We start from the raw sequence: 15407 nt of genomic DNA, 5'->3' as shown, positions 1-15407 counted from the left end.
AATTCTTATCATATTTTATGTCGTCATGTTCGCTGGATTTTTCCAAACTGGTTTTTCCATCAACGTCAGCACTGGTCAGCTCTTATTTCAACTGCGCATTGACACTGATAAAAAATAATGCGCATGAGGATATGTCATTATCCTGTTACACTCTGCAAGGAGTTGCTTGTTTATCCTATACCCAATTTTTATCGCGTTAGGTCAAATAGCTTAAACGCACTCGTTCGTGGTCACAGCGTCACAGCATCACAGCATTCCGCAACAAGCACAACCATTCGAATTGGATTCAAGGTAAGGTTATAGTCACTTTTAATTCGCATTTAATTATTGGTTTATGTATATGTAAACGTATTGAAGTTCGTTATAGGTAAAGCGATATCGTTTAATTCCACTTTCTGGGTTGCCAACAGATTTCCATGATGTTATCATTTTTGACATTTTGATTTTTTTAAAGTTCTTAGTCCGGTTTAAGTTGTTATAGAAATAAATTTGTTATTGACTGTATGAACTCTTATGAAAACGCCGCATGAAAAATCACAGAAAAATTTGATATTTTAATGATTTTCATTTGGATTTTATAAAATCCTATAGGATTAGAAATGACTTAGGGTTTAATCCTTTCATGATCCATTAGGTGGGTGATTCCACATGAAAACGATCAAAACGTGTGGCGACCATCTCACGGATTTGATCGCCACTATGTAGGGTTTGTCGATTAAAAATTGATTTAAAAATAATTTTTTCTCGGAGGATTTAGAGAAGTGGCGCGTTTGCCTGGCGCAAGTTAAAATTTTTAAAAAGTCCGCTTGTCTGTTTTAGTGTTTTTCAAAGTCATTCAAAGAAAACAGTGACGATCAAATCCCTGAGATGGTTGCCACAGGTTTTGGTCTTTTCCATATGGAATCACCAAGGTCATTAATCTGTAAATAACTTAAATATACGTACGATATTGATAGGAAAATGAATGAAAAGAACAAGGTATAACGATTGAAAGCCGTACAGTAAATCGAATGAACCCTGAAATGCGGAATTGAAAGTTGTAGAACCCATAAAAGCAATATTGGAAGACATTTTCAATGACGAGAGTTGAATCTTTGCCTTTTTTTTTAGTATAGCTACATTCTAGAAACAATCCATAACCATTAATTTACCTTACGACGTCATATGCGGTACCATTAAGTCAGTATCTTTTCTTAATATGGTGCCGAGGTTCGAAATTCCCGACACGGACGATGTTTTTTTAAAAAACAATGACAAATCTTTCGTACGAGGGATACTAAGCTCTTTTTATCTGTATAAACGAAGAGGCTCCGTACTAGTTAGTATACGCGATTGGATCGTTTCACCTTGGGAAATCAATAGAAAAAGGGTCTAAGTATGTCCGAGAAAATTTAGAGTGTAGCTACATTTTAGAGTCAATGAAACAATAAATATCAGTTGACAATCACGAAATTTTCAATAAAAATACTTTCGATTGATTTTTATATGATAATTCAGTGACAAGTAGTATTTTTTTAATGACTCATTTTCAGAAGAGAAATCAGTTAAAGTATTTCCCGGTATTTCCTACACGATTATACAGGTAGGCCTATTATAGTAATCGAGATGGAAGACGATGGAAGAAGAACGACTCTTGAACTGCTGTCCATCTCCGAAATCGGAAATGTTTTCCTTGGTGGTCCATTTGGTGGCCAAGTCGATGACATTTTCTTAATCAATTCGGATGTGAATGGCGGTAAGAATAATCTCTCGCGTCTATACATCCGTCACGGTGCCAATGTAGTCGCCTTCAACGTGTCATCCAGCGGCAGCTCAGCACTTAACAAACCGGAAACATGGACGCGACTATGGAACCGCCGTTTTTTCAATGATGCTCAAAGGGCGTCGTACCCGTTGCAAACTTATCCGTGGCTCGTTACCAATACGATGCTGAACGACGGAAGCGACGGAATTGTCCTCCGCAACGAAGATGATGGAATCGGTTTCTACCGTTTCCATGCAAATGAGAGACCAATCCAAGTTCTAGGTCTGTCGCGTGACACCTCCTTTCGTGATCTGTACGGATGGGATGAGGCCAACCAGTCCGTTGTCCTCGTCGCTCGATTCTTTCCCGATACCCGGCTGATCGGAGTTATGGCTCGCCAGAAGGTCGGAAAAGAAACGGAAGTTAAATTTTACGGAGCATCGCAGGAGCGACTCAAGACCCGAAAACCGCATCCGCTTTTTCCATTGAAGAAGAACAAGGACAACAGCGTAGTCGCAAAGATTTCTGAGGCCATCAACTTGTACACGGCGGATGTTCAACGCAACGGACAAGATTGCATAGCATTAAGAACGCAAACTCAATTGGAAATGTATCGCTTTAATGACAAATACGAGCTCCAGCAAGTGGCCAAAGTGTCGCTTGTGGACGGCCCTTGGACCTCTGAATTATTAACGGAACGATTCTTTTTTGTCGATTTGACCGACCAGCCTTATCTTGACGTTGTCCAGTTTAATAGGCATGGACTGTTTGTGTACCAATTGGGAGGTAATCAATCGTCAACTAATACCGCCATCAAAGATTATACCTTGGTTCATTATCATGCTGGATTTTCCGACACAAACGGCTGGATACCGGAATATGACGAATCGATGCGGTTTACAGATGCTGACGGTGATGGCCACGATGACCTGATCTTTACTGGTTCAAAAGGACTGACTATCCTCACCTTCGATCCGGTCCTTTTAATGTGGAAAACACTGCTGGACCCATCATCGTCTCTGCTGGACACTCCGTTCCGATTCGCCAATGTAGTTGGAGCCATTAATGCCGTCAACCAAGGGGTTAATAAGAGAGAGTCCGTTTTGTTCATTCTGGATGAAGAGAAGAGGCTTTTCGTGGGCAATCTTTTGGTTAAAACAGTCTTGCACCCACCAAAAACATCTCATGATTCCAGACTTGTTCCTGTTATTACTAACCAAACGTTATCTAAGACTTCTGCTGTTAAGATCCCGTCTCAAGTGAAACGGACCACCCCAAAATCAGAGAAACTTGTCTTGAGGTGGACAGAACAGTGGGCCGAGTCGTTATCGATTTCAAATTTAGTCGATCCTGTGGCAGGTTCCGTCGATTTCACTTTGCCCATCTTCGAAGCGAGTGTCTCCGATCCAGCTATCCCTTATCAAATTTCGCTTTCGTACCACAGCCAACAGGCCTCACTGTCCAACATTGTCGGCTCAGGCTGGTCACTTCCTTTGCCAGACAACTGCATTTCCGTCGACTATCGAGGCAGTATCTTTGCTGAAGACGCGGTATTTTATTTAACCGTGGATGGAACTTTTTTACAACTGAAACCTATTTGGACCGATGTCCAAGTTGACGATGGAGTTCGGCTTTTTCAAGAATATTCACAACCTAAATGGACAATTAAATTCCACCCAAAAGAGCAGCGCTGGGTAATCATCACTGAAACGGACACGTTTACCTATGGATCGACAAGGAATATGGAAGCCGTCCGCTGGAATTTGAATTGGCCGCTTTGGCGAGGACCAGGCAGTGATGTCAAATTGCTTAAACGAGTTCCAATCGCTTGGTATTTAATCGAACATCAGGTGAAAGAAAGCGGTAAATCAATTATCTATCACTACGAAATCGATTCTGTGGAATACAAAAATTCCCGTCCAGCGTCCAGCTGGACAGCGGCCATTAGACTGAAACAAATTAGCGTCGACTCATCAACGACCATCACTTTCAAATACGCCATCAAAGTAAAGGAGGAATACAAAACATTTAATCACCCGTTTGATTCCGAGAACTTTGTCTTCCCGGTACGGATGAGGGAATCCCATTACTTAACCGGCTGCCAAATCGTTACTGAGCACTACAGTCAAACGCTCAAATTTGTTTATCAAGTAGAAAAGGGTCGGCGCTTGTTAACTTCTATTGAGCAGCCAATCAACTTGTCGGTAAGCGAATCCATCTTCCAGTTTAGTTACAACGAAGAAGAAGCCCAATCTGCAGAGCGATTGTTAACTGAAATAAAGTTACCCAGTGAATTAAAAACTCAATTTCGTTACCATTCTATTGCTGCTATTGATTTACCCGATCCTTATTCGTCTGTAAGGCATCCAGTCGACGAGAAACCTGCCATCAGCTACAGTCACGACTATGCGGCCATGGTATTCCGGCAACGTCAGCTACCCAACAAGATTCAGGTGAAGATTGTGGGTGCTGAAGTACTTGAAACATTAGCCGAATTATCCCCTTTGCCAGTAACAACGCAGACGGAAGGGAAAATTCGTTCTTATAACGTATCATCCTTGCCAGACTTTTGTGTCGTCTTACTGGAAACGGAAAAAGGGAATAAAAAACAAATGTGTTTGTTCCATCACCAGAGCAAGGACGGCATCCGGAAATGGAATAAAGACCCCACCTGCGATTGGTTTCGTGGCGATGCGCTAATAAGGTCCACCGAAGCTGGCGTGGCCGTAGTCGACAGCCATAATGACATTCTGATATTTCAATTGTCAGCCGATCGATCGAAATGGATCAAACACAAACTAAAATTACCATCCAATCAGTCTGTAATCCGTCTCGAAATGGAGGGTCATTTAATTGTTGGATATGACGACCGCCAACTTTTTGTTTGCCATCCACATGGATCGAAAAGCAAATGGCAAATGCGCATTATTGAAACAATTCCAAATCTGTTCAGCGGAGGATCAAGTATCGTAAAAAAATTCCGCTTACCATCCGACACGGAGAAAAAATTGATTGAAACTCTTAAACAAGACATATTGCAGTTATCTAGCAATTCCTTCGTTCTCACTTCATTGCATTTGTTGGATGGCCAGCAGCTGTTATTGCGGATGCGTTTGTTTCTTTTGGATCCCGACCACAATGTGGTACTCCGCCGAGAATTCAGCGTCAAAACCGACAATATTCTCCAGCTGAGGCACGAATTCCACAATGATGGTACTAGTTATCAACTGGGATACAAAGTGATGAACGATAATTTCTTCCGGTTGACCGTCGTTGATGTGTCAGGTGACTTATGGTTGGACACTCAGAAAAACAGCCCACAACCCAGCAAGGAAGAAGTCCTGACAGAGATAAACGCGCTGGAAAATTTTCAAAAATTGTTCGACACTGCATTCCTAGTGAACTGGACTGCCCACCGTACGGTGATAACAGCAAAGGGACTCTACGCCGGAAACAACACACTGATACGAATGACTGGCGGTGATTGGCAACTGGAGGAAATCAAAGCAAACAAAACGGAAAACAAAAATAATAATTTGTCTTTGATATATTCCATAGGAAATTCTTTCGTTCTAGAGGAATCTGTTGCCAATGCCAACCAGGAAGAAAATAATAAAATGAGAAATTTAACGTTGTACGCGCAGGATCCAATGGATTCAAATAAAAAAATTGGCCAAGCACTTCACCGATTGGAAATCAGTCCGCCAGATAAGATCTTCAGTCGCTATCCGGTGTATTTGGCTTACGAGACTCGGTATAAAAGCACGACCGTCATATTCTTCTCTGACAACGGGAAAACGTTGGGAACGGTTTTCACGTTCCCCGACGAGCAGCTGTTGGGTGAAAGCAGCTCCTACGATCGGCTTACAACACTGGCCAGCATATCAAAAGAAGACGCAGCGGAAAAGTTTGCGTTGGTGACACGTTCCTTACGCTCGATTAATCCCAACAAAAATGCCAAACGATTTGTCGTTAAATCGGTCAAGATGAGCAATAACAGTACGACACGCTCGACGGGTTATGAATGGGTCACCAATGCCGAAGGCAACGTCATTGCAACAATAATTCCCGGAAATAATCGCAAATTAGCCGGATGGATCCAACAAACTTGGACGACTCGCGAGATTTCATCTTCTGGCGGGTGGAGCCAGACGTCATTGGAAATGTTTGGCGCTGATGGCCAGTTAGTTCAAAAGAAAACCGAGAACGATTCTGCCGAACCATCAAAGACTCCAGATGAAAGCATCTTGTGGGACCGCAACAAGGGCCGGATTATCAGCGATTTCTCACCATATAATTTAACCGACCAATTGGCCTCTTACTATGGATTCGAATCATACGAAATGAATAATTCCAGTTCTCCATTCCGGTGGCGATTTTCGGAATCGAATGTAGTGAAGAGGGGTTTCGCACTGACTGGAGAGAATTACTTGCGATTAAACGCTAGCCATCCGCTACTGGAAGGAATGTTCACTCCAGCTGATCAAGACCTTACTTACGTCGCGTCTTGCTGGATTCGCCCATCCAACGGAATCGATTATTTCGTCAGTACCACCGAGCAAAGTCAAGTCACGCCTTACTTGAAAGCAATAATTAGTGTCAATGAGACGGGAGAAGAAATTGTGGGACTACTGGCTCGAATCATACGCTCGGTTGGTGATTGGGCTTACCTAGAAGTGTTGATCAATTTCGACATTGTCAAGCGTCTCTATGCGGAAAGTCAACAGGCAAGTCAAAACGAAAAGACGCCCCAGTTCACCATTAAATTAACTATCGATGCTGACCAGCATGACGGCCATGCAGCTGATCTGGATGTCGATCACGTCCGATTTTCACCTGTTTTGCACGATTTTAAAGCAACAGTTTTCAATTCCGATAATGGGAGGCCGGTTTCTGTTATCGGCTCCAGCGGTTCCATCAGCCGAACCATCTACTATCGTGACCGTGAAATGGCTGTTGTAGTAGATGTGACTGTCAACGGCCAACAGCAGGTGGAGCAAGTAGCGACATCTAGTTACACCGGTCGTTTAATTCCCACGCCAAATGGATCGCCGTCAATCGTCACCGGAGCTAAACGAAGTCGCACCGTTTTCTATCCGGAGAATGGCGGACTGTACGAAACGTTCGACGCTTACGCTTGGCGGAACCGCTGGAATGATTCATCTAAGGATTCATCGGTCTGGACGACAGCTCCGGCTCGACTGTGGCACAATCATCAACAATCTCACCAACTCGTCAGTGTTGATCCTTCCATTTTGTTTGGTGCGGAATCGTCGTCGGCAGCTATCCGCTGCTATTATTCGCTGATTTCTCCCACCGCATCCATGACTTGGAAAATGGCAGGTGGACAAGTTCGATTGGCCCGAAAATCTGACAAGTCATCCAGCACTTTGACGTTTCAAGTCCAGCCGGACGCACCCCATACCACCGTGACAAATTTACCTAATAGCGGCGAAATTATTGTGATGACCGAAGGCGGTCGTTTCTTTATCTGGATCGACAGTGTCCTTCTTCTAGACCGTCTAGTTGCTTCTTTATCCGCTAAAAATCCATGGACTTTTTTCGCTTTTAAGGCTCAAGGAAACACCTTCGTCGAGGATTGCGTTTTCATGGGAAATCCACGAACCGAGATGGAATTTCTAAACGAATGGGGCGAGAAAATTCAAACCATCCAGCTGGAGTCGGATAGATCCGTTCTTGTGTCGCAGACCCTTTACGACAAGCTCGGTCGAGAGGGAATCATTACCAAACTAACAAGAGTCAGCGTAGATGAAGCAAAGCCACTGCTGACTTACTACTCGGATTTCGTCAGTGGACCCATTGATCCAGAGAATTCCCTTTCAGTATGGAAGACCCATCGCCTGCGAGGGATGGTGGATCGTTTGAATCCGCTCGACAAAGGAGTCCCTTACTTTCGCACCGAATATGAAACTAATCCGCTGAATGAAAAACGAGTGGAAGGACAACCCGGTCCGGATTTCAACGTTAACGGTCCGTACGCCAAGAAATTTGGAACATCGGCCGGCGGAATGGATGAAATCGCCGTTATCGAAAATCATTTCCCGACGAGTAATGGCTTCCGGCATAAAATGGAAGAAATGCCGAACGGAACTAAAAGAGTGGCTGTCCTGGATCAACAGGAAAACAGAGTGGCCCTTTACATCTACGTGCCCGGCCATGATCATTTGCTTAGCACTTATGAATACGATTCCAAGAACCGGCTCATCAAAAGCCTTCCACCAATCTATCACGAACGTGCTGACACTTTTATGAAGTCCAAACCGTTGTGGCCTGTGACGAAAACAAAACTTTCGTCTGAAGAAATTCGTTTGCAGAAAACTCTGGGTACCTTTATGACCTATAACGACGACACTGGGCTACTTATTCGCAAGACGACCCCAGACACTGGACACTTTGAGTATTATTATAACAGAGATGGCCAACTCCGTCTGCAAGTTCATTCCGTTTCGGAAGAATCCAACGAAATTGATAGCGTCGTATTTTACGAGTACGATGACAACGGACGAGCAGTCGCCCGTACGGGATTTTTGGAACAAATGCCCATGTCCCGCCAAAAATTCAAAAATTCCCTTGCTGAAGGATCGCTGGCCAACGCCAATTTTTACCAGTTAATCGATCGAACAGAAGCGGAAGAACGACACTACGATCCGTCGGTGTTGAGAGGTGAACGTAACGCCACCTTTGTGACTCATAACTTTGACGACAACGTTTTAGTGGAAGAGATGCGCTGGGACAGCCAAGACCGCTTAATCGAATTTAAACAACTGGTTTCCTTTGATCAGCAGGCTGATACAGAAATCAGGAAGACATACTACTCTCACAGTAACCGACTGCGATCAATTCAATATCCGTCAGTCAGTGGCGAAAATAATCTGGGCGTCAAACTGGAACATCGTTACAATAAACTGGGGCAGCTGATTGCATTGAGTTTGGATGGCCAATCTGGAGATATTGTCCGTTTCAACTACCACGGAAGTGGACAATTGGCTAGTGAACACGTTCTACCTGGAAGCCAACACAATTTCAATCGAACTTTTCATTACAATTCGCCTGGCTTCTTAGAACAGATATCTGATCCTTTCCTAACCGAATTGGTGTCATACACGGATGGTGGATACGGCCAAGGTGGAACCGGTGACGGAATTGTTATGCGGACGGCATTCAACGCTACGTGGCCCCCTAGCGCCGACTGGCGTTGGTTCCAACTGACGAATCATTCAAAGCTAATGTTAGAGTCAAACTCGTCGGCTCAGCTGTGCTTTAAGGCTCTCAAACGCAACGGCTACTTGACTAAGACTGGTCGTCCTCTAAAAGATTATCACTTCGCAATTAGTGATGGCAGGACTTGGATGCCGCTAGTGTGCGGAGGACCGAATGGCCAACAAATGGCTCGAATATTGGCTCAAAAGCGGATGCCTAGGATTTACGGGCACAGTTATGCTTACGGAAACCACCGGGAGCTTGTTAAAGCCAAATATTTTACAGATGAGACGGAGAAATTGGCCGTTCCATTCCAGCCGGACACGCTGTCCCGTCAAACGGCCTTAAACAAGCAACAATCGCGCGACGTTTGGAAGCAACTGGATGACGCTGGATTCATTGTGTCTGATCAAAGGAAATCCGACTGGTTGACGGCCGTAGCCAATCCGGGGAAATCTTTCACCCGCAGTGACGATTTAAAGACTCTACTTGCGGCTGTCACGGGCACCCAAGAAGACGTCACACTTTACAGGAATCTCATAGAAAAGATGATTTTGAAAGAAATTGGACAACGACGGAATAAATTATCAACACTGGACGATTTTCAGAAAATATTCCGGCAATGGAGTGGCTTCGACGACGGAATGCCGTTTGCCGATTCCGAAAAATTGAGGCGGGCGGCCGAAAAAGTCCACCAGGTAATAATGGGAAAATCCAAAGACACCACAGATTGGCTGGATGCCAAGTTGAGGCAAATATTCAACGCGCCTCAGTATTCAAAATACTTGGCTGATTTCATCCGCATCCTTGACCAACATTTCACTTACGCGCTGGGCGAACATCCATTTGACGTGGCCTCGTTTGATATCGACGCAAATGGGAACCACAAGAAATTCTACACGGGTTTCAATCGCTACGAATTTTCATACGATGACGACAAAGCTAATCGGATCCGTTCCATTAAAGTGGAAGAACCGGGTCAACTCGACGATAAGGAAGCGAAGAAGACGATGCTTCACGATACCCGTGGTAACGTCATCCAAGCGCTTCACAAAGGCATCGAACGGATAGAATACAACAACGCATCAATGCGGACGACGGCCATTCACCTGACGGATGGGAGGACAGTTCGTTTCGCCTACGACGCCCATGGTGAAAGAATTCTCAAACGAGTGATGGCCAAGGATGGCCATTTAATCCACGAGGCGCATTATGTCCGTGACACAGAAGGTAAAGTTCTTTTTGATCGACGAACTACTTATTCCTCGGCGAGTTCTTCGCTACTTCCTGAATTGAAAGATGCAGCGGCTGTAGTCGTGTCCACGTCTTACATCTACGGCCCTCGTGGACTCCTCGGCTTCGTTCGCAACGGCGCATTCCACAGCGTGTGGACCGATCACTCCGGCTCGATCCGGTTGGTCTTACGAGATGGCCAAGTGGTGGCCGCTTACGATTATCTTCCTTACGGCCAACTTATGCGCTCCTACGGAAGTGATCCGGCGGCTGAAATTTTCTACCGTTACACCGGGCAAGAATGGGATGGAGAAACGGGACTTTACAACTACCACGCACGATTTTACGATCCGGATATTGGACGGTTCTATCAACCGGATCCTCGCGAACAATATTTTAATCCGTACAAGTACGTGGGCAATTCACCCGTCTCGCTGGTAGATCCCGATGGAGAATTTGGACTTTTATTGGGACTATTAATTGGTTTGTTTGCGGTTGGCGGTGCTTACTTGGGAGGAGCTACAGCCAACAATAACTGGAATCCGGGCAAGTGGGATTGGAAGAGTGGCAAAACTTGGTCCGGCATAATTGGAGGTGGAATAGGTGGGGCCATGATACCCATAGGAGCTGTTGCAGCAACTGCCGCTATAGGGATCCATGCAACCGTCTCGCTCGGTTTGGTAACCGCTTACGTCTCAGCGGCTGCAGCCAACAATAATGCGGACTATACCAAATGGAAGTGGCATGAGCCGGGCACTTATAACGCACTTTTCCAGGGTGTCAGCACCGGAATGGGCATCGTTGGAGGCGGTGCAGTGGTTCACCAGTTCGCCAATACATTTGGGAAGCTCGGCAAATTTTTGATTTTAGGAGGAACTTATACTACAGCTGCTGGCTTTGCCTACGGTAAAGCAGTATCGGCCAATAACGGAGAATTTGCACCATGGAAATGGGACTGGACCAACCTGAATACCCTCAACGCCTTACTAGAAGGTGTCGACAGTGGAATCGGTTTACCTACCGATTTGACTCAAATGGGTTCCGGAATATTAAAATTGGCTAAAAATAGTCCCAAACAATTATCGACCCTTCTTCCTATGCTGAAAAAATTCGAACTGAAGCAATTGAAACCTTTACTTAAACGTATTGCTAAAGGACCTACAGGCAAAGTAGCCGCTGCAGCTGTCACCGCCTATTTGATGACCAGTATGGCCAATGAGAATTTCGATCCTAGCGGATGGGATGCCCATTCATTTGCTACTTACGAAGGATTCTTGAATGGCCTGATTTTTGGCACAAGCGCTCGCAACATGCTGAAAGCGGGAAACAAACAAGTCCGTCATTTAAAAGCTAAAGCGAATAATGCGCTGAAAGTGAAACTACCAAAATTGGTGACTAAAATGCGATTCGACATGGGACGGGCGTTTGACAATATCCGATCGGGAAAAATTCAACGTTGGATCAAACATAATCTTTTTCAGTTAAAAACGACCCGCAAACTGCTCCTCTCCAAAGACGGACTTCAATTTTCGACCAATAAGATATCGGGTAACAAACTGTTGGAACTGCCAGACGCTCAGAAAGTAGCTTTGCATCGACTGGAGGCTATGGAAGATGCCAAGAATCAAATGAGAAACCGGGAGAACGAAGCGTTTGCAGACAGGGAGATGGGGTCGTTTGGATGTCGCCCGGGACTTAGAAAACGTCGCATGAAACGAGGAAACTCGAATTCTAAATGTCCCATAGCCTTACCTAACACTGAACTGCAAGCGCAGTTGAATAAAGATCCTGTCAGTGTGCTGAAAAATTCACCAATTTCCTTAAGGAAACTCGGAGACCCAAAACTTTTCCCACAACAACAATTTCCCAAAGGATTTCAGAATGGGGGTACATACAAATTCCAACTTTATCCTGAAATCGGCCAAGCAAGTTACAGTTTGATAGCCAAGCCAATATCATTGAACGATCCTACTTCAGTTCAGGCCTATTGGCTGAAAACGAGAGAAAAGATTCAGATCGACCCATTTGGTGAAACACGTATCATTTTAACTCCAGAATTGCAGAGTTGTTCCATATATGTCAAGTACGATTATGATTTTATAGGAAAAGACGGAAAACATGAGCCAAAAATGACGGTATTTCATCACAACCGTGACAGCCAATTTGGAATTTACTTGGAAGAGGGCTATTACCGAGATGATTATTTGAAAAAAATTATTGAACTGGATGGTGCCCTGGAATTGTTCGACAAAAGTGGAAATGTTTTACATCCAAAAGATGGTGCAATCGTTCCCTTGGAAAATATATACCGGAAGGATCATAATGGCAATTTTGAGGAAATCAAAGAGTTAAATAAACAACCAATACAAGACATAATAAAGAAAAATCTTAGACTCAAGCAGATTGAGGATGATTTGGCTGCCAAATATGACACTGTTATTCGTTGGGAGGATTACTTGGCTTTCCCAGGACATCACAACAATGTAATGCATTCCAAGGGTCTGCCGATCACTTTCAGCACACCTATTCTCTATAGAGACATTACTGATGGCCAGTGGTATTTTGCGTCCAAAAAGAATTCGTTCTCAAACATGGCGGATAATGAAGCGAAGTTCCTCCCTAAACTATGGAACGATGCGTACATTCAATTCAAGGAATTGAAATCAGAAAGCAATCAAGGAAACCTGAATAGCATTCTGGATTTCCGTCGCTTGTATGAATTTGGCAACAAAGAAAAGGTCGATTTATATATTCGGAAACTGGATACGATTCCGCTTTCTCAAGAAGAAGCTGTTTCACTTGGATCGAAGAAATTTCAAAACAGACAACAATTTAAAGACTATGTGCAATCTCTAAAGTCAGCCAGTAGCAGTGAACAACCAGCGCGAAGCCGATGGTCAGAACAGATCGGCGTTCGTGATGTGGAGCGTGCTCAAAACAAGCGAGACCGTCGTTCCGTCTTATTGCTGGATACGAGAAATACAACTCATCCACTCCGATGCCAATCAACAAAAGAAGAAACTTATCTGAATGAAAACACTCTTAATTATTCATACCCAACATCAGCCCCTTTATATTTGGTCTCCAGCGCATCTCGACCTGCCAGTTGGATCGATTTAATTTCGTCTATTACTGTTAGTCGTCAATTAATCGCAACTATCGCCTCGCTTGATTCCATATTCGATTTCGTCACAGTGTCTCTGCGGCTGCCTGATGTTCCTATCGAAAGCATTCGTCCAAATCAATTCCCACAGAATCACGAGGCTGTCGATCTATTACCTCAACTGGACGACGTTTCTCAAACTGATTACCGCGACGTTTCAATCGGTAATTGTTACTCCTATTCTAAAAATGCTATAACCTGTTACGGACATCATGGACAAACGATGGTGTTTACCCAATCACCTTGGGTCGACATTAGTCCTCCTCCGTTGCAACAGGATCAAGACACATTCCACGACTGCAGGCCGATCGAGTGGCACGGCCAGCCATCGGTGACTTGCCGTGGAGATGAAACCACTTTCATTCACAGCCCGTATAACAGAAATTCAGTAGCTGAAAAATTAGTCGTCGCCGTTGATAGCTGGTTGATTTTAGCTTACGCAGCACCAGGAATTTACAGAGAGATTTCAAAAATGGCCAGTCACGTCAAGAACGTTTGGACGGGTTCAGTCTGTAAAATCCCTGTTCCTATAAACGACGAGGATAAAAAATTGTGGAAGATGCAACTGGATAAACTGGAGGAAATCGTACGAGTCCAACTTCAGTCAAATCACCAGGTGGATTGGGCGTTTCCGTTGATTGAAGAACTTCAAGAGCAGATTAGTTCTCTAAGTAGCAAAACGATAGCCGAAACGATGGATGATGTAAGAGCGTTAAAAACTATGACTGAAAGACTATCGGCCCTCATAGAAGATATTGAAGAAATGACGCATTTATGTCCAACAGAGCACGACGAAGAGGACGATGACATAATTTTCTACGACTGTTGTGAAGATGATTTTTCAGTTGAAAAGGAGACTACGAACGGATACATTAAAAACGCTGAATCAATTTCGGCTCAATTACATCATTTGACGCGTTCTAATATGTCTGCATGCGCAATTTAACAAACGATGTTCTTTCAAGTGTGTAAAAAAAAAGATGTAAGAAACTTGTTCAATATTCAGAGAATTTAACAACCGGAAACAAAATAAATCCCAATAAAATAAAAGGATTGCGCCACCAGTTGCGTTTCTTTTTTTTTTTTATAATAAAGAACCGATATTTAAGTTTGATCCTACCTTGATTGCAGTGAACGAGGCGACTTGAAGTAGAATGGAGTGAACGGGGCGTGACGTCATCATCGCGATGTGGTTCGTCCGTTGGCATTTCAGGTAGAAAAAGAAAGGAATGACGTTCTCGTGAATACATTCACACTCGCATGAACGTACACGAGAGACGTCGAGGTAAAGGAGAAACCCAACGGAAGAAGATGCATTTCACATTATTCAACAGCAAACGCTCCATTGAAAAATTCAAACTAATGGAAAATAATAAGACGAAAAAACGGTTTGATTACACAATTGTGTGGAATCGAAATAGAAAAAAAAGACATCGGAAATACGGTGATAAATGGTAATAAATATTTATCATCTTAAAGAGAAATTCACCTCGCAGATTATCCACGATGAAATGTCGATGACGTCACTATTGATGTTGATGATATCCAGAAGGAAATTTGCACAAATGCCCTGCTACTACACTGTCCACAACCGTTCACACTTACGACACAATCAAAACTAAACTGAGACAAAAGTAAAAACAAGCTGGGCGTTTTGTCTGGGCTTTTCATTTTTACCCCCAGATTCTGGAGGACAATAGGCGTGACCAAATTATAATAAATGTCCTAACACCATTACTCTTGCCATTACATTAAAAATTAAAGTTTAATCAATGTTGATTCCCATTGCACACACACAGCATAGCTGTGACTGTAGTCTCATAGTCTGTAGTTTTGCAGCAAAAGTTGTGTAAATATTTTGAAACTTTCCTAGGATAGGAACCTATACCTTTCACAAATCACAATTAACTTATTTGCATTTACACAAATAATTCAATGTAGTCTAATTAATGGCACGACATGAACTGGGTAAATGGACTAGTTTCACTTAGACAATCGGCAATCCACCCAGTCTATGATTCGGAAGTCAATGGTCTAGTCCGACAA

At 43.7% G+C, this 15407-nt stretch overlaps 1 protein-coding gene across 1 annotated transcript; it reads left to right on the top strand.

Annotated features, from left to right (window-relative positions):
* Nucleotides 1-186: 186 nt before the first annotated feature.
* On the top strand, nt 187-14425 carry LOC124203951. Its single transcript, XM_046600869.1, has 2 exons — nt 187-291; nt 1583-14425. The coding sequence occupies exon 2, from the start codon at nt 1606-1608 to the stop codon at nt 14305-14307; it is 12702 nt and encodes a 4233-aa protein (XP_046456825.1). The 5' UTR covers nt 187-291; nt 1583-1605; the 3' UTR covers nt 14308-14425.
* The last annotated feature ends 982 nt before the right edge of the window (nt 14426-15407 follow it).

This window comes from Daphnia pulex, chromosome 10 (assembly GCF_021134715.1).
Source record: "Daphnia pulex isolate KAP4 chromosome 10, ASM2113471v1".
Classification (NCBI taxonomy): Eukaryota; Metazoa; Arthropoda; class Branchiopoda; order Diplostraca; family Daphniidae; genus Daphnia; species Daphnia pulex.
This window is presented reverse-complemented; position numbering and strand designations above follow the sequence as displayed.

What these genes read in the sequence shown, in the direction of transcription:
- LOC124203951 (XM_046600869.1), top strand. Translation starts at nt 1,606, where the DNA reads ATGGAAGACGATGGAAGAAGAACGACTCTTGAACTGCTGTCCATCTCC.